Consider the following 20,435-nt stretch of genomic DNA (forward strand, 5'->3'; position numbering starts at 1 on the left):
ACAGTTTTCACAGACAGTCAAAATTGCGTGCTTTTAATTTTTTTAAAAAAATTTTAACAAAATTTTTTTGATTGAACAATATAAAAAATTTCTCGTTAAAACCGAGTTCTGCTTTTAACATTAAACCACCCTTTCATTGAAAATGTCCTGGATAACCCTGGTTCTCGTTACATGAGGGTTCGCAATAAACGAGTGAGATCATATATTACTTAAAATCCAGAGCTAAAACAAAATCATTAACAGTTGACCTGCCATTCACACACTAGCAGATGAAAAAAATGATTCATCTCATTAATGAAGAAGAAGAGCATAGCACTGACACTGCTATTCATTCATGCATATTTTGAAGGTTAACATGATCGTCGTGAATGATGAAATGGTTCATAAGGTACACGTTCACTTACTTAAGAAGGCTGAAAGGTCAAAAGATACTATAATCCTTATTACAAATTGTAACTTCTGACCCTGGCCTTCAATCGCTATAGAAGATTCATTTTCTTTAAGATTGATTGCATCATGCTTTTAACACACACAACGTTAAAAGTATAATGCAATTCAATTTCAGGCTTAGATTTTTTTTTAAAATATAAATTAGAGTAGTTTTTATTTGCTTTCTCTTTGATCAGGGAAAAAAAATATTTAAAAAAAAATATAAATTTTGGCAGTTAACAGAATCATTGAATTTTAACCAAACTGTGCGATAAAAATACATTAGGTAAAATCTTTGATATCGTTCTTAGTTTTCTATCAAATAATCCAAACTAATTCATGATTCCTACTTAATTTAAGAAATATAATTCTTAGAATTTTCTAGGTATTTCAGGAAAACTTCGCACAATTGCCGAACCTATATTTACCTGCAAAAAAATTTCATTCGATAAACACATTTCCTAATTGCTAAGACAAATATTCAATTTTGTAACAGGTCTGTATCCCTACATGAACACTTCGTGTAAAAATTCTATAAAATTTTGGAACTTTTACAGGGAATCTCATTGTCTTTACTTGAATCTCAATGCTTGATTACTGTTACCGACAGAACCTGAAAGATTGGCCATTTTCAAGGCATATCACAAGAATTTTCCAAGATTGTGAAGGAAAAAAATCAATAATGATTTCAGTTTTCTTTTATTTTTCCTGACTCGTGGGAATTCCGTAATTTGTTAAGTTAATAACGCACTGATTAACATTTGAAATATTAGGTTCCTTAATATTTTGTCCAAAAGTTTTTTTTAATTTTTTTTTAAATCATTAGCTAAAGAAATTGTTTATTTTCCTCAGTTGGGTATTTTTGTAAGTTACACAAAATTTGGAAGGCAAAACACTCGAATTTGAAAATAGTACCTAAGCTTAAAATAAAGCAATTTTAACAGCTAATGATGTTCATTGCTTGCCGAAAAGTAGAAATTGGCATCATATTCCTATTTTTTATTTACATAATTGAATTTAAAAACTCGTGTTTCGAAAAAATGTAAATTTTCACGACAAAAACTCTCCGCTCTCCATTAAAATATCAAAATTTACTATAAAATACTTTCAAACTTTTATTCACACATATTTACAAGATGTTTTTCAAAATTAAATGCATAAAGACTGCACAGAAAATCCATACCGGTTAATTCATATTTCAAATAACGTAAACATGAACTCTACATTCAACCAAAATAATTAGTCAATTAAAATAAATAGAGTTAAGTGCAGGTACAGTTTTGATTTAATGCATAGAGAATTCATATAAGTTCTTTGAAATAACATAACTAAAATATAAATCCTAAATTCAATCCAGAATAATGGGTATAAAAGGAACTATTGTCACGTGCAGAAAAAGATTAGGTTTAATGCTTAGAAAATTCATATAAGTTCTTTGAAATAACGTAGCTGAAATATAAACCTTAAATTCAATCTAAAATAATAGGTATAAAAGGAACTATTGTCATGTGCAGAGAAAGATTAGGTTCAATGCTTAGAAAATTCGTTCATAAAAATTAAAGCTTTTAAAAATTCTTTAAAATTAATCTAGAATGATTAACAGTAGATTGATATTAACAGTCAAGGGTGATTAACAGTTTAAAAAATACTAATATCATGTGTGGAAAGTATTTTGATTTAATGTATAGATAAACAGCCCACTGATTTCAAGAATAAATGACAGCAAGAATAGATGACTGTCTTCGGAAAAGCATACTCTCATAAATTGACATGAAGTTAGAGCATTTTGAAAAGTCGAAACAGACAGAAAGGTGTATGTTGCAAGCATTTTACCTTCTACATCATGTTTGTGTAGATCCACTTTCCCCTGGGAAGGGGAAAAAATGGAAAACAAATATAAATTATACAGCAAAAAAGATCTAAGAATAGTTTTTCTCCCTCTTTCTCTATTATTCACCTTGGGATTTGAGAAAAGAATTTTCACTACGGCCCTGACCTGCTCAAAAATGGTCCAAGATCTGATATTTTAAGGGGACTCTTCAAGTCAATTAGCTATTTTTTTTAAAAAAAGAAATAACTGTTAATAAAAGAAAAAAACTTTTTTTTCAGTACCTTGATCTATTAAGAAAAGATAACGTCAAATAAAAAAAACTTTTTTTCTATCACTATTTCGGCAATGTCACGTCACCAGCAGAAATTACAATTCATTGTATAGCTTAAGGTCTTTCTAATAAATAAGAACAAAACTATTTTTTATCAGTTTAAATTAAATATAAAGATATTTCAGACATAGATATAATGTACAAAAACTTTACATATTTACAATATTTTATTTTTTATTTACTTTTGACTAAAATGTTTAATTAGCATTAGTCACATGCTAGGCGAACAGAGGAATTGCCAATTCGTATTCATAGAATCACTCACATAAAACAAACACTAACACAAGAAAATTTTAATTATAAATAATGAGAATTCGACTTCCAGTATATCTGCAGTGCATGCGATTGGGAAAAAGTGTTTGCCTAAATTTTTAACATTGCTTTCTCTAAAACTATTAAAGTTGAAATAAATATCGAAATACGGCATCTAATTATCCCTCTCCTTTCATATTTTTATGCAAAGTAAGAACGAAAGCAATTCTATCTATCATGTATTTTTCATGAAGAATACTGAACTTCAAAATACTTTTTTACACATCTCTCATTAATGGCACTAGTATTTTCACATCTGAAATAAAATAAAAAAAATTCCATTTGCCATATATCTAGGATTTTTTTTATATTTTTAAATATCTTAGCTTGTTTACAAGTCAGCTAAATTTAAATTGGTAAAGAAAGGTTTATGAAAATTATATATATATATATATATATTTTATTTTTCCTGCCTTAAATTTTTACGATAAACATTAAATTTGCAATAAAAAAATAAAATACTGGTCCCCTGATTGTAAGAACATTTTACCGTAAGTTTTCAGTTATTTTTTCCCAACAGTTTGCCATGATTTTTAATGTGCTAACTGTAAAATATTTTTCCTGAAATTGACCGTAAGTTATCATATTTACTGGTCCATACGAAAAATAAAATGGAGTAGTGAAGGTTGATCAGCACTGATTAGTTTTAATCGGTCAGCAAAAGTGATTAAAATTATATTAGCTGGGAACACATCCATGAGCAAAAGCAATTTTTTACTGGTTTTTAATGAAGAATATTAGGATGATTCATTAATCCATAAATTAAGAACTATAGGGTTATAAGTGACATTCTAGAAAAACGTAAAATTTTGAGTTTAAAAACGTGTTATGGTCAGTTGTCTGTAAATTTTTTTCTTCTTCTGATAGATCATTAAATGATCCATTTTTAATGAGAAAATTTGTTTTGCAAATAACTTTCTTTCTGTTGCTGTGGTTTCTACAACTGTTCTTAAATTCCTTATATCTTCAACTAATACGCTCTTCAATCTTTTCCACTAAATTTTTATGCATGAAAATTGAATATTTCCAACATGAGCCGTGATGGCTCAGGGGATAGAGTGTTTGCCTCCCAATGAGGTGAACCGGCTTCGAATCCCACCGATTTCTGGTCGATGCGAAACCGCATCCGGCTTGCACCAACCACAGTGCTGAAGTGAAATATTCTCAGTGGTAAACGGATCATGAGTTAGAGTCCCCTTGCTGCCGGACTAACCATGGGAAGTTCTCGTGGTCTTCCTCTCCATATAACTTAAATGAAGGTTAGTTCCACCAAAAAGTCCTCCATGAAGGCCTGTACTTTATCCAGGAGTTCCCTTGTCTTTTGGATTTGATTCAAAATTACAAGGCTACGGAGTTGAACATTAGTAGTCGTAAACCCAAAAGTTGGGTCGGCTGTTCAACGACGGTTATAAAATATTTCCAACATGACCAACAATGGCGTCAGATTTCAGACTTCGCATTTGGCACTGTATTGTGGATCTTAATAGCGCCNGTTTTGTTTTCAACAACTAATACGGGGGACATGAAAATGACTGTTTTTGTGAGAATGACCCATATATATATATATATATATATTGAAATACCAGGAAAGGATTGAGAGTTATTGAATTAACTTGATTATTAAAGAGGTTTGATAATTGAATCTAATTATTGAAGAGGTTTATAACCGTCATCTCCCATGCCAACGATTCTCTATTGTGAGCTTCAAACTAGTGAATTTGACAATTATTGGAATAAATCGTAGCCTAACTTGTACTTGTATGATAACAATTTTTTTTAAAGAATTATAAAGTAAAAAAAAAAAAATTTTGCTCATTACTAGTTTTAGAAAATCAGTTTTGGATTGTATAAATTTAATATGACAGTTATTATTTTTAAAAATAATTTTAATAAATATTAAAAACTATTTCTTTTCTAGTATCTTTTTTTCTAAAAAAAAAAAAAAAAATGAGGATGGTGGCAGGAGCCTANNNNGTTTAAAAAAAAAAAAAAAAAAGTTTCAACCCTTTTAGTTGAAATCTTAAACGAGTTGGTCAGGAACAAAGAAAAACGCAACAAATCCACTCTTTACGAGAGAAAAACTGCATGGCAACAAGCGTACTCGCGAGAAGCGAAGTGAAGAACTCGCACAAAATTAAATTTCTGATCATGAACAGGATGCAATCAGTCTTATTAAAACAGAAGATACCCGATGAGAAAAACCCTGTCGAATTAGTAATCAGTACGGCAAATGCTAGTTTTTACGGAATTGATGAGCCGAATCAGTCCATACTCATATAAAAAGATGCAAGTTGTTAATTCTGTCATATATTTCGGATGCGTTTGTAAAAATCTCAAGGTCACATTTTACAAGATGACATTACGGACTACCCAGCCGTGCGATTAATTTCTTATAAATAGATCACCAGCGGGCAGCATTCCTGAACGTTTTCACATCAAAAAAACAGCTTTATTTTTGTTATTATTCCAAACACTTTCACCTCTTACTCCTCCCCCTTTGTTTCATTTGCAGAAGATATGGTTTTTCTCCAGAAGGCCTAGTTAGCGGCAAGGTGACTTTGCTTGTCACACAAGCAATGAACCAAGTTCTTGAGACCAAGATAGTAATTGGTGAGCTAATCTTAATCGCGTTCCTCTTCTACTTGACTATGAAAACCACGTAGGGACTTCCAAATATAAAGAGAGGATGGCACGAAACTAAATTTCGCCTAGGAAAGAGGATAGTAGGCATAAAAGCATTCATTTCCAGTTCCATGACTAACATTTATAAGGTCATATATGACAAGACTTAATGGAATATGACCTAAGGGTTTTCTTCAGTTATATAGCTTGCAGAAGACAATGGGCGTATCTCAAAAGGCAACAGAAACATACGATTTTCAGTTTCAAAAGATAAAGTTGTGCAAACTCAATTAACTATTCCATTGCAGCCGCTATAAAAAGAAGAAGAAAAAGAAGAGCTTTTTAGGTGGATGGTGGACCAACTGGTTTGTTACATTTATAAATATAGTAGTCACAGATTAATTTATAGAATGAAACTAGATTCTCTAAGGAAGAAAGTTCTCTCCAAATTATTTCAATGAAATATAAATTAACATCTCGGAAAAGTTATATAGGCTGCTGGCACTATAATTGGGATCATTGTGAGTTGCATTATTCGTCCCTAGGCAGTGTTATCACAAAAAGGCTCATTATTTTACTGATTTTTCAAAAGTGAAATTCAAAATAGAGGTGCGAAATTTAAGAACAGAGACTACATTTGTAAATTACCCCCATTTTAAAACATAAAAAATATTATGACAAGCAAATTAATTCTACCAAGTAAACACTCTAGAATTACTGACTGAATATTTAACCATAAACGATTATTCTACATTATTTCAATTTTTTGCATTATTTAAGGGTTAATTAGATAAAATTGTGTGTTTTTTTTTTAAATCTTATTTCGAAAATACATTAAATTTAATTTCAATGCTTTTTTTTGTTTTATTTATTTTATAATTTTAAGCGTACACATTGCACGTTTAAGTAAATATCTTCACAGATGATAAACTTGTGCAAACATATCAGTGAACGTAGAGAGAGACAATTTTACTATTTAAAAAAAAAAAAAAACAATTTTAACAAACTCACGACAAATTTTTGAATAGTGTAACTCAAGCCTCATGCCTGAAATATGCGTCTGAAAGCGTGCTTGATATCGCAAGGATTGAGTTGCAATACTTAGGATTGAAGTAAAATGTTAGGAAAATTTTTGAAAAATACTGCTGAATTACAACGTGTGCCATATACAGTATTTATTTTTATTTCAATCTAAGCAAAAACGTAATCTAACAAATGTACTTTATCTCTTTCAAAAATAATTTTTTTAAAAAAAATAAAAAAATTTTTTAACTCTAGAATGCCCAAGGAAGTCATTTTGACTGCTTTTAATTTCAATTAGAAAAACAATGATGCATATAATGTCAGAATTTATTAGAATTTTGTGACTTTTTGTACAACATAAAATTTTTTTTATTGTTAATATCTACTAATAACTTGTTACATAACTGTAAATAACATTAAAAAAAATATTAAATATTAATTTAAAATATTAAATATTAACTAAATCCAAAGTTATAAATATATTAAAAGACTCAAACACCAATGAAAAATGGCTATATCTATTTCAGAGCGCTAAAAAAAATTCATTATTAAAATTACCTTTTTTTGGCCCATATTTCATTACATAGATGGGAAATATCGATGAACTAATCAGTATATTTAGAACAATAAATAAATGTCTATGTTCTCTAAATTGTAATTGTTTACTGCAATACATCAAAAAAACATTAATAATTTTTTTTCTTCCATACTTTAAAAGGTAAATTTTAAAATTATATCCTATGACATTTTTTAAGGACAAACTACACCGATTTAGTTCTATTTATTTTAAATTTTAAAACTTATATTCAACCCTTTAACAGCAGTTTTGAACCTAATTTTTTTGTTTTATAATGAAGCAATTTTTTGTTTTATACAAAATTTGAAAAGTGCTTGAATAGCTGAATATCAATCTTTATTTAAACAGCTTTGTGTAATATTTATTATTATAATATTCATTATTATAATTACGAGTTTCAAATTTTATTAATACTTCGTTTTAAGGGAATAACTTTTTCACTCCTATTCCAATGATAATATTTTGCGATAAAGAATTATTTCTGACTTTTAGAGGGGGAAAAATTATTTTAGGCTTACGAAAATAGTAAAAACAAAAAATTTTAGAGTTGTTTTCATAACTAAATTATGTTACGTAAAAAAAATAAAAAAATCTCACGATTTTTTTTTCATGTATAATATTTATTACTTTCGTTATTTATTTCTATTATTTTGTTATGTTTTCAGCAATATTTTGAAGGTATTTTATCACTGAACAACAAAAAAAGATTCAAGAAAAAGACAATCGATAAAAATAGGCACGATCACATGATTCAAGTATATTCGCAAGGGATCATGTGACTATAAATCACGTTTCAAATATATAAACTCCCTCATTAGTCACGATGCTTAACTACAGCTAACTAATAATTTTGAACTAGGGGAAGAACCCAACAGATAAGATACACCAAAAGCATCAACAGTAAAATAACTTACTTCATCGATAAAGTGTTAGCTAGCGGTTGAAACAGCAAACGCATAAATTAGGGGTTGCAAAAAAAAGTGATTGAAAACGGGTAAAATAAGAACGCATAAATTACAGAACGAAAGAAAAACCATTGGAAAAACGGGTAAAAAACGCTTTGACGAGTGAGATAAAAACTCCAATCTTTATTGGGCCAGTAGAACGCATTAAATCAACATTATCTTCAACCATACCGGGGATCGAAAACCAAAAACAGAACTGAAAGAAAAACAAAAGCCGATACAGGTGGTGGTAATTTTCTCTTGCGGATCCCAGTAGAAAAACTCGTATAAAATCAGAGGCATACCATAAACAATTTATTTTTCTTTTTTTTTTTCGCTTGAAATAAGCAAAATATTTTTTTTAACGAGGATGCGCTGATAGAGGAGGGGTAGAGGGAATCACCGACAAAAAAAGATGAGATAACCTTCATGTGAGTCGAATAAATAAATAAACGAAAGTTCTGACCGTGAAAATTTTCTCTCAAGACTTAATAACTTATATGAGAAATGACCCGTAAACCTACTTTCAAAGAAAGAGACGTCTTTGTCGATTGTAATATTAGTAAACTTTAAGGCTCTTCTTTAGGGGCCTGTCCTCATATGAAATAATACTTTTATTTTTTTTAGCGAATAAAATATGCTGTTTTTATAACTGTTGTAAGTTGTTCATGACTTTGACTACATATTGTCTACTGTTAAGTACTGTCTCTCTCTTTCCAACGTCCCATGTAATTTTGAAGATCGATGGATATGAAGAAAATACAGTTTTGAAGAAGAATATTGAAGATATAGAGACAGTTTTTTTAAAAAACGAAAAGCATTTAAAATCTAGTTTTTCACTTTTCGAAAAATTACTCCACCACTGCATTGTTTGGATTAATAAAAATACGCGAGAATTGAGAATTATTTATTAATTTTAATTACTTTGAACAAAAGGGAAAAATTTCGCCTATTTGGCATTATAAATTTAATTAATTTTATTCGTTCATTATTAATTTTATTCGTTATTAATACGTTCATTTTGAAGTCAAGTCAATTAATGTTCAAGATAGTATGAAAAATTGAAAATTAAATTTTTTATTCTATTTTAAGGCACTTAAACCGTGATTTTTTTTTATATATTTATTCTTTGGCGAAAGAACAGTGAAAAACAACTTTAACGCGCAGTGCGAAAAAAAATGGCTACTTGATTTTTTAACTGTTCAATTTCTTTCTTTGATTAAATTAAACACATTAAAAAAAGGCGAAATATAGTACTTAATACTATTTATCGCTGTTAATTTTTAGTCCAGTGAGGTTCTGACGAGATTAATACTCTAAACGAGAAACAAATTTAATGTAAATAAATAAACAGAAGGAAGATCGTTATGCAAATTTGAATAAAATTATTTTACTTTAAAGAACAAACTGAAGAGGGAAAAAAATTTAAGTAAGCATGTTTGCTTACGTAATAGTGAACGACTCAGTGACTTCAGTAGGTGCTTGAATACCTGAAGCAAACTCCTCGATTAGTTGCCTCTAAATAAAGCAATTAATCCAATTCGGGGGGAAAATAATTTAATAAAAAAAGAAAAGTCTCAGATAATAAATTCCTTAACTTAAATTCCTTCCTATTTCTTTTTATGTAATGTAGGGGGAAAACTTTTCTAAGGGTAAAAAATTATTTATATTTAATTATTTTTCGGTGAGACAAAAGGAAAATTTAATTTTAATTTAAAACTTCATGAATTTTTTATTCAATCTATTTTATTTCTCATAAAACATTTTGCTTGAATCAAATTTTTACCAATTAAAAAATTTAATTTCATACTAATATTAGTAACAGATTTAAAGTTTCTGTGTCTATAGATGCCTCCCCCAGAAGCAGTAGCCCCCTTTATGCTTGAAACTAGAACGGCCTTAACAAATACAAACAGCAAAAGCAATTGTAAATACGCAATTGTACCAACCAGCACAAGACTTGAAAAATCGTGATATAAGAAAATTGCGAAATTTCACTCGATGCATGAACCATGGTTATACTTATCTATTTAATATATAAGCTAAGAACGTCATACATTATAGAACTATAAATAATAGTCAAAGACAACAAAATAGACACTTTTCCCTTATTTGTGATTAATTATTTCAACAAAATACTACAAGGGAAAATCTTGCACTGTTTCACGGATGACACGTGCTTTAGTAAGGCACGAAAATAAAACTTTCCCCCAACTTATAGAAGGAATCGCACGCCACAAATTGTTACCTCGTAACATTTTAAGGATGTTGCTGTAATTCAACCTTGAGTCAATCAATTTTTAAAAAAAAGAAAGTAAAAGTATTCCATAAACTTAAGATAACAGTCTAAGGATACTAATGGACAATTCAATACTTTTTGTGTCAAGGACATATAGTATCTTCCCAAGATACTGTAATTCTCCGAAATAACTAATCCGCACACCCAGAGGATCGCGAGGGGTGTTAAAAATCAAGGTCGTCACAATTTTTTTTTCGCTTCTCCTTTCTTTATCTTTAATGAATGAATACAAAAAGAAGAAAAGAAATCCAAAGAGATGAAAAGCAAACAAAAAAGAATTTAAACGCGAGGCGGAGAGGGACAATTCTATAAGGTTAATATTATTTTTTTTAGACTCGATCTACATGTAATCTGTAGCATATACAAATGTAGTTAAATACTGATTCAATGATCCTAATCCTAGCTTAGAAACTAATTCTAATAAGGACTTTGGATCACTAGATTCAATGACTCGATCAAATCATTGCTTTGTATCAGAACATAATTAAATCAGAAACAATTCAGGTTGTTTCAGTTTAGAAATACTTTAAATTATTTAATTATTATTTTTTAGAGAGCAAGAATAACTCGAACTATTAAACGTAATCTCTGATATATGTTATGGAATAAATTACTGATACGGTGATTCGAATTAATACTGTAATCCGAATTATCACTTTACAACTAATAAGAATCAGGGATTTGAATCACTAGATTCAATAGTTTAGAGAAGAAAAAGAAAAGAAAAAACATTGCTTTGAAAAATGAAGTTGTGTTCAGAACAGATTTTAATAAGAATAAATTGATGATAGAATCAAATCACCGAATTAATACGGTGATTCGAATTATCACTTTACAATTAATTCGAATCAAGGATTTGAATCATGAGATTCAATGGTTGAAAAAAAAATTGCTTTGAAAAACAAGGATTTGTTCAGAACAGATTTTAATAAGAATAAATTGATGATCGAATCAAATTACCGAATTAATACTGTAATCCGAATTATCACTTTACAACTAATCCGAATTATCACTTTACAACTAATACGAATTATTTGAATCACTAGATTCAATGGTTCATAAAAAAAACTAAGAAAGTAAAAAAATTATTGCTTTGAAAAATAAAGATTTGTTCAGAACAGAATGAAATAAGAAAAAAATTTGGTTGTTGCAATTTAGAAATACTTTAAATTACTTAATTATTATTTTTTAGAGCGCAAGAATAACTCGAACTATTAAATGTAATCTCTATTATATGTTATGGAATAAATTACTGATAAGGTGATTGGAATCAAATTACCGAATTAATGCTGTAATCCGAATTACCACTTCACAACTAACACTAATCAGGGATTTGAATCTCTAGATTCAACAGTTTAAAGAAGAAGAAAAAAATTGCTTCGAAAAACAAGGATTTGTTCAGAACAGATTTTAATAAGAATAAATTGATGATCGAATCAAATTACCGAATTAATACTGTAATCCGAATTATCACTTCACAACTAATTCGAATCTGGGATTTGAATCACTAGATTCAATGGTTAAAAAAAGAAAAAGAAAAAAAAACACATTGCTTTGAAAAACAAAGATTTGTTTAAAACAGATTTTAATAAGAATAAATTCTGGTTGTTCCAATTAAGAAATACCTTCCATTTCTAAAGAATACTACTCAATATAAAATAAAAGTAATATTTATTCCTTTTTCGTCTTTTACACAAAGCAATGATATTAATGTTTATTTAATGCTTATGATATTGCTGAGAAAATATTGACGGTAAAGTCTTTTATTATGTTATTGATATGTATGTAGAAATTCAATTTAACTAATCTGAAGCACTGATTCAGCTGATTTGAACCATTTTGATAATTTGCTTTGTCTAATTAAACATACAATTTTTAAAAAAAAATTAAATGAACTCATAGTAAACTATTTGCAAAGTTCAAATTACTGTAAAAAATTATGAATAAAAATGATAAGAATATTATATTTTGACAAGTAAAATTCTAATCCGTAAATCTATTCCTTTCCAATTAAAAAATCATTTCATAAGAATTTCAAAAAAGTGAATAAATATTATGTTTAATATATGATAACGAAATAATATACTTACCCAAAGAAAAAACATCTACTAAATAAATACCTGATACAAATAAAAAAATAAAAACATTAAATTAATGAAGCTACTTAATCAGAAATAAGGTTTATGATTTGTATTTAGAGAACTTCGATAAATTCTTTTAAGCATTGAGTTCTAAATACAAAAAGTACGTTCATTAAGTTTACGTTTAGAACGATAAAATTTATTTTTTGTTTAATTTTTACATAATAAAAATGTAAACAAATTCTAGTTTCACATTTTTCAGAAAAATATAATTTAGATATTTCAAAATAGTTTGTCACTCAAAAAATGTTTAGATGTCTTTTTCCAATTCGTTAATAAGCGATGTTTTAAAGTGAGAGGGGAAAAAAAAAGTTTTTTTTTTATCATAGGATTCTATAAATAGTGCATTTTAAGTGATTGTTTTCTAATTTCCAATGGTCTGAAAGAAAAACATAAAAATGAATATTTAAGCAGACTAAATTTAAAATATTGTTTCAAAGTGATTTCATATTCAAAACTGTATCGATAATTTTTCTCTATTCAATAAAAAACAAATGCAATGTTCTAAAATGTTTTTTTTTAGAAATTCTTTTGTATAAACAACGATACTAAGAATGGTGAATTTATAGAATTGTTTTGAAATTTCCAATTTTCGAACTTATATTACACGAACGGTAGAAACTCAATTTCTTGATAATTTGAGAAAGCATCAGTATTTCAATTTAAATATTTTTCTTGTCACTTAAAGCTCGCTATTTTTTTTTTTTTTTTAATTATTTCAATATTCCGTTATATTTTTCGTACTCCTAACACCAAATCACATTCTTTTGATATTTAGTAGACAATTTTTATATTATTTATTTCTTTTCTTATTTTTATAAATTACTTACCTTGTTATGTCATTTGTGTCACACAAACATGTTATCGCAATGTGAATAAAAAAAAAGAAAGTCAATTAAAATTTTCAGAGGAATATAAATTAATCAAACCAACGAAATCAGCCCAGTCGTCGCTATATAAATGGCTCATACAAAAAAGGAGTGGAGGGCCATCGCTATCTAGGTCCATAGTACAAGTGAATTTTATTATATATATACCTTTATACCTATTCCATGAAAAGACGGAAATCAATCAAAGGTCATATTAAAATTAAATTCCAATCCTATGCAGAAATAGTATTTAAAAAACACCCTTGATTTTCTGAGTTAATTGATGAAAATATATAAAATATCGATGTAACCTCTATAATCCGGATATTTCAATTATCTGAAGTAGGTCCAGTCCAAATTACTTCAGATAATCAAGGGCTTGTTAGATTAAAAATGTATTTCTTACACAGAATTTATAAGAAACATTACCCTTCCTCCGCCATTGAAAGCTTTAAGGCTTATTTGATTTGTTGTGACGTTAAGAAAAATCCTGTATGGCTACACACGTACTAAACACAATGCTGTAACTAAATATAGAAGAGAATGGGCAAAAAATATGAATAAAAAATGATATGTCACTTTTTTTATAGTATTCCTATCCCCCTATACGCAGTCGTAATCCCTCCTTTCCTTTCGGCCCCATCCCACATAACACCTATAAATCATTAATCACACTTAGAATAACTGATGACACTGTAAGAATCATCAGGAGTTGGGGGATTGCGAAACAGGCAGATGCTCGCCAACTACAAATACACCATATATACCGGCAAATATAATAGGTGCGAGGAGTTTTCGCAAAGGGAATATAGAATGAATAATCAACTGGTATATGTAGTAAAACAAATTTAAAATTAAATCTTAATCGAATTCAGCAGGTTCCACTTAAAAGCGAGAATCTGGATTTAACGAAAAAAGTCGTATTAAATATAATAAAAGGAAATATAATAGGTGCGAGGAGTTTTCGCAAAGAAAATATAGAATGAATAATCAACTGGTATATCTAGTAAAACAAATTTAAAATTAAATCTTAATCGAATTCAGCAGGTTCCACTTAAAAGCGAGAATCTGGATTTAACGAAAAAAGTCGTATTAAATATAATAATAGCAAATAGAATAGGTGCGAGGAGTTTTCGCAAAGAGAATATAGAATGAATAATCAACTGGTATATCTAGTAAAACAAATTTAAAATTAAATCTTAATCGAATTCAATAGGTTCCACTTAAAACGAGAATCTGGATTTAACGAAAAAAGTCGTATTAAGGAGTCGATAAAAGGAGAGTCTTTCGTAAGGTACACTGCGAAAAAAAAAGGGTGGCCTCAAACACGCTATTTAATTATTGCAGCCGATATTTTAAGTTATGAAATCAGACACAAAAACATACGTTCTCTGAATAAGCATACCTTCTATTTGGATTTCGAACCCACAAAATGTAAGGGGGTAGCCGGAATGTGGGAAATTTTGCCTAATAGTTTGGTCAGGAGAGCGGTCCGAAATTTTGAACCCTTGAATGTTAATATATTACTTTTTGCGTATTCGCCATATCTCGAGAACTCTAGCGAATCGAAATTTTTTTTTGCATACAATTATAAAATTTCCTTATCCAAAAACAATTTCATGCCAAAATTTTTTTTAGTAATTATTATTTAATTTTATTAAATAGTCGAAAAATTTTAAATAGTAAGGTATATCATTTTTTACGTCATTTCAAAGAATGTAATATTACATAGCCAAGCTGTAAAATTTTAGCGAAATGAACTTAATAATTCCTGAGAAATCGAATTTTAAAAATACGACTTTTTCAAAGTTCGATTTCTCAGAACTATTCCGAATCCGTGAAAAAAGGGTATGTTTATTCAGAGAAAGTTCGTTTTCGTGTCTGATTTCGTACATTTACAGGTCTGGACCGGCATTTGGTCTAGTTCTATTTTGATTTTAGTTTGTGCATTAACTGAACATAAATGAACTAAAAATGGTTCTCATTATAAGACAAAAACGAAAAAGAACGAAAATAAACGTTGAGTATTGCTATCAGAGAGATATATTTCGTTATTGTTGAATTTGGGTATTTTTATTCCATGCGAAATACTAATTCGATTTTTCATAAATAAATGCATGTCCTTATCATAATCCATTCAATATATTATTATTATAAAAAATTTTCTTTTCACTTTTGTCTATCTTTCACCACGAGTATTTTAATTACTAAATAATATAAAACTAACGGAAAAAATTAATAATGAATAACTAATCCGAAATAAATGAAATTACAGGTTTCGAAAATCATAATTTAAGGTAGAAAAAAAAAGACCTATCACTCGGAAACCCTGTGATCCTTTAACGGATTTTTAGGGTTCCGCGAAACTCCACTTGGAAACCGCTGCTATGCACATTTTTAAAACAGTAGCAGAAGAATATTGCTTCTGTTACGCTCCAAATTTATTCAACTTAAGAGAAGTTTAATTGTTCTTTATCGTTTAACTGCTGAATTTTCCTGTGACGTCATTATTCTTTATTAAATAATTATTATTTTATTAATATTTTAAATATCTCAGTAAAATCGAATCAACAGCAAGCAGAAAAGTTAAAATCTTAAAGAATACTAAAATACAATTCGCGAATTTCACAAACTAGGGAACATTTCATGGTCTGATCATTTTACTTTAAATGCACCAATCAAATTCTCAATTTCTAAATGTATATTTTATATAAACTTTTATTTTGATAAAAAAAAAGTGACAAAAGAATATTGGCGGTGCAGCGTTGGAAAGCATCTTGTATGGAAATGAAACGTTTGCTTTCAAAACATTTTAAATTCTGCACAAAATCCTTTATTTGTAAAAAAAGAAAGAATATTTACACTCTTTTCTTAAGATGAAAACCGATTAAACTTTTCAATTTATTTTCGATTGGCATCGTTTAGAACAGCTAAGTGACAGGGAAGTGATCAATTTTTTTTTTCCTTCAAAGAAAATGAAGGTTTCAAAAATAGACACTACAAAAAAGATGTTGATTTAAACTGAACAAAGATTTTCAGAGGAGGTGGCGAGCTTTTAGACACAATGGCAAAAATCCATTAATTCTAACAGGAAAGGCAAATAAAATGAAAAACGGGATTTTTATCATCCTTTATGAAGCCTTGCTGTCAACTGAACCAAATTCTTTTCCTCGTAGCTAGATTTTGAAAAAGTTTTATTCAAGTAAAGTTAAAAGATTAAAAAATTTCAAATAAACTGTAAAACAAAAATTAACAGCCTTTTATTTAAACTCTTGAATGTAAATCCCTGACTTTAAAATACATCTAATAAAAACAAGAGAATTAAAAAATTTTGTATTTAATCCTTTTGTCTTAAATAGTTCAAAACCAGGTATGATAGTGTAGTTTAATGTGAGGATTGCTTAACAGTTAAATATAAATAAATCATAATTTTTAATTTGAAGTATCGTTTTTGAAACATACACAAAAGAAATAGTTACCCCTCCCCCACTAGTTAGTCCCCTATGAAGATTCAGCACTATTTATTATAAAAAAAATACAGAATGATAGATAATAAATTTCCATTGAAGGTCTCCGGACAGCATAATAATGAACCACATTTTAAAAGTGTTCACAAGAGAAGTTTTGGTGAATAGTATCAAAATTTCCAAGCATACTAAAAGATTATTCAGAGTATTGAGGAGTTATTTAAAGATATTCTGGAAGCTTGCGAAGTACCTATTTCAAAATTTTACGAAACAGTGTGATGTAAAAATGTCAACTTTGGAAAAAGTTGGCTTATCATAAACTAGATTCTCCTAAACTGTTGTGAGTAGAGTCTTTCCTAAACGTCGCTGCAATAACTTGCAAGTTTACATACAATTTCAACTACAAATTGTGCTGATAATGTAAAAAATTATCGGCATCAAATAAAAATATTGGCAACTGCCTTATCAAATACTTGTTAATTACATTTTCTAATATTCACACTATTCCTTATTTTTTTTACTCATCTTTCCTTTTGAAATATTTAGAGGTGAAAATACTGTACTTAGTCGCTGTTAGGGAAACATAATTTAAAGGTAAAGAATTTAAATAATTGAATATACTAACAATATACTTGAATACATTACAAAAATAAATTCAGAATAATTTCTGAACATTAATATTTCTTTTCTTAAACTAAAATTCGTTTAGAAATACAATTTAGTAATCTGTAAAAAGGAAAAAAGCATAAATTCTGAATTGAGAGTAAATATATTACATGTACTAAAAGCAATAACTAAGTTTGCTCTACAACTAAATGAAACCAATCCAAAGAGTGAAACTAAGTTAATTTATAAGTAAGTTTTGGTTTCAAAATTATGCAGATGAAAATAACTTATTTTTGAAGTCAATAAAGTTTTTGTGTAAAATTAATGTGTTGAATGCAGTTTTAGTATTCAATGCTGCCATCTATGATTCTCAATCAGAACTAAATTCATATCTGTTTCTTAATTCAATAAGGAGTCAACAATGTTTTAAACCTTTAAAATTATAAATTTACAATTAAATGAGAAATAGTAATCAAAATGTTATTAACGCTTTCTATTGATTTTAATTCCATTTTATTTAATTTCAAAAGAGATTGGGCTAAAATATCATTGATAATGTATAAAAAAAGGAAGTTTAATCAGCTTTTATATATACTCTTTATATATGGTTTACAATTTCTTTCACATTTTTTGAACTGATACTATAATTTTAAAGACAAAGTAACGTGTAAAATATGGTTGTGAAAAACTTTTTGCATTTAAATACACAATTAGTATTTTGGAATTGATTACTTTATAATTGAATGATAGATTAACAATGATAGATCATTAGTTAAGAATGAACAGAACAGAAAAGATGCTACTGACAACAAAACCTAAAATAAAATAGTTAAAAGAAAATAGATATGCACAAAAAAAAAATTCTTTGGATGTTTTTATTAAAATAAAAATCACTTTTTAAATTATACAATAACCACACAAAGATAATTGAAAAATGAAAAAGGAAATAATTGCAAAATTAATAAACATTAAAGAAAATTCTATTATAGACAAGATTTGTTGAAATTGAATGTTTATTTCTTATTGGATTTAAATAATTTTAAAAGAAAATTTCATTTGCTAACAAATAAAAACATTAGAGAGGATAATAGCTCACATAACAAAACAAAAAAAGGATTTTTTTTAAAAATGAGCAAACTTTTACTTAAAAAATGCTTCCATTTTTTAATGATGTGAAAATAATAAAAATAATTTTGAAAAAAGAGAAATAATTATAATAATAAATAAACATTAAAAAATTTTTATTTCAGACAGTAATATAAATCTGTAGTTATTACTATTTTTTTTTTTTTTTTAATTATCAATTTTGCAATAAATTTCATCTGTAAAAATAGTACCTTTTTCTATAATGATAATTTTTATAGAAGAAGATAATTTTTTTTGTTGCACAAAACTGAACACAATGTGTCCTACATGCGTTTTATTAACTTAAGATTTTAATGCCTAATTCGAAGTACAATAAGAAAGTTTAATTAAAAAAATAACAATTTCTTCAGAAGCTAAATAAATTAAACAAAAACAAATTCAAAGCTTATTGACCTTAAAATAAATTCACATAATATCAAAACTTAGTTAATATGTAAAAATAAGCTCACCCATCAAAATTAGAACTTGTACAATCATATACAAGATCTCTATTATTTTTCAGGCCTAAAAACTCTTCACAGTTATCACACCCATCAAATTCGAATTGCTCAACAGACTGAAGAAAAGAAAAAAAATTAAATTGACTTATAAGCAAAAACATTCAGCATTTACAATAAAACAATAGCAATGAAAATTTTGCTATCTAAATATGATGTATTATTATAAAGATATTAATACCATTAGCTATATTATTATAATCAGTAAATAAATAAAATAATAATTACTTTAATAATGAAATCTCAACAACCATCAACAGTAATGTAAAGAGACGCAGGCAAGCTAGGTCCTACTACGCTAAATTAGCCCTAAGCTTCTGTAATGCAAGAATACCTTACCTCTTTTCTTTCTTGGAAATAAACTAAATAATTAAAAATAAATCGCCGATTGTTAACAGAGGTTTATTGAAGAACAATAAATGTTTAGGCTCTAGTATTTGGCATTTTTTACTTTGCTTGGCTAATAATCTTTTTTCTTTTTTTAATGCAAGTGTTAAAGTAACTCATTATTATTTTGTGAAGTTAACATTTTTAAAGCAAACAAGCGTAATCAAATGTCAGCAAATTTGAATGAATAAAATATCTTAGAAGCAGTAATGTTCTAAAACTACTCAATATCCTTTTTCGAAAACACCATCCGTTCAGAACTTCAGCTAGCAGTAACAAGTACAGGTGACAAAATTTAGTTTCCTATACTTACAAATATAAGACAGAACATAATTTCATAATGACAAAAACTACTGTAAGAAAGTCTTTATCCCAATTCATAAAAACAATTATTTATAAAAAGAGACAAATCTTTCATTGACGAATAAAACTAGGGTGCACAATAGCTATATTTTAACTTCTATTAGAAATATATCAGTGCACTATTTATAATTGTAAAATATCAAGCGCTGTCGAAAATTCCAAATAATCTAGGGAAAGAAAGGGTGAATTTTGTGCTATTAGAGTGCTTGATTGTAAGATATTAGTTGAGCTTTCTTCATTTGGCTTAGCTTTGTTCAAAGATATGCTCAGGTCTACAAAATATATTACCTTAATTATGGAACACAACAGACAAGCGCGAAGATTTCTCAGATCCTTAGGAATCGTTTCCAAAGACATAGTGGAATAAAGTTATGTTGGGTATATAAGTTTAAGTAGGAAAAATTACAGACAACTAAGAATTAATTCCAATTCACAAAATTGTGAATACATAAATGTAAACACTAAAACCTAGCCAGATACATTAACAGTAAAATTTAGATCAGATAAATTAACTGTGAGATACGATGCAGATTGTGCAGTGATAAATTCAGAAAGTTAATCAAACAAATAAAATAGAAAATATTTTAATTT

The 20,435-nt window shown here is 27.9% G+C and overlaps 1 protein-coding gene across 1 annotated transcript in view; it reads right to left on the reverse strand.

The window, feature by feature from the left end:
• Nucleotides 1–20,305, reverse strand: part of LOC107441285 (Transcription elongation factor subunit spt4) — a 37,572-nt gene extending 17,267 nt beyond the window's left edge. Inside the window, exons 1-2 of the mRNA XM_071182228.1 lie at nt 20,133–20,305; nt 19,047–19,153 (exon numbers count right to left, since the gene is read on the reverse strand). Coding sequence (XP_071038329.1) covers nt 19,047–19,153; nt 20,133–20,201 — 176 coding nt within the window. The 5' untranslated portion in view covers nt 20,202–20,305. The remainder of the gene's footprint in view (nt 1–19,046; nt 19,154–20,132) is intronic.
• Nucleotides 20,306–20,435: the final 130 nt, after the last annotated feature.

This window comes from Parasteatoda tepidariorum, chromosome 6, assembly GCF_043381705.1.
Source record: "Parasteatoda tepidariorum isolate YZ-2023 chromosome 6, CAS_Ptep_4.0, whole genome shotgun sequence".
Taxonomy (NCBI): Eukaryota; Metazoa; Arthropoda; class Arachnida; order Araneae; family Theridiidae; genus Parasteatoda; species Parasteatoda tepidariorum.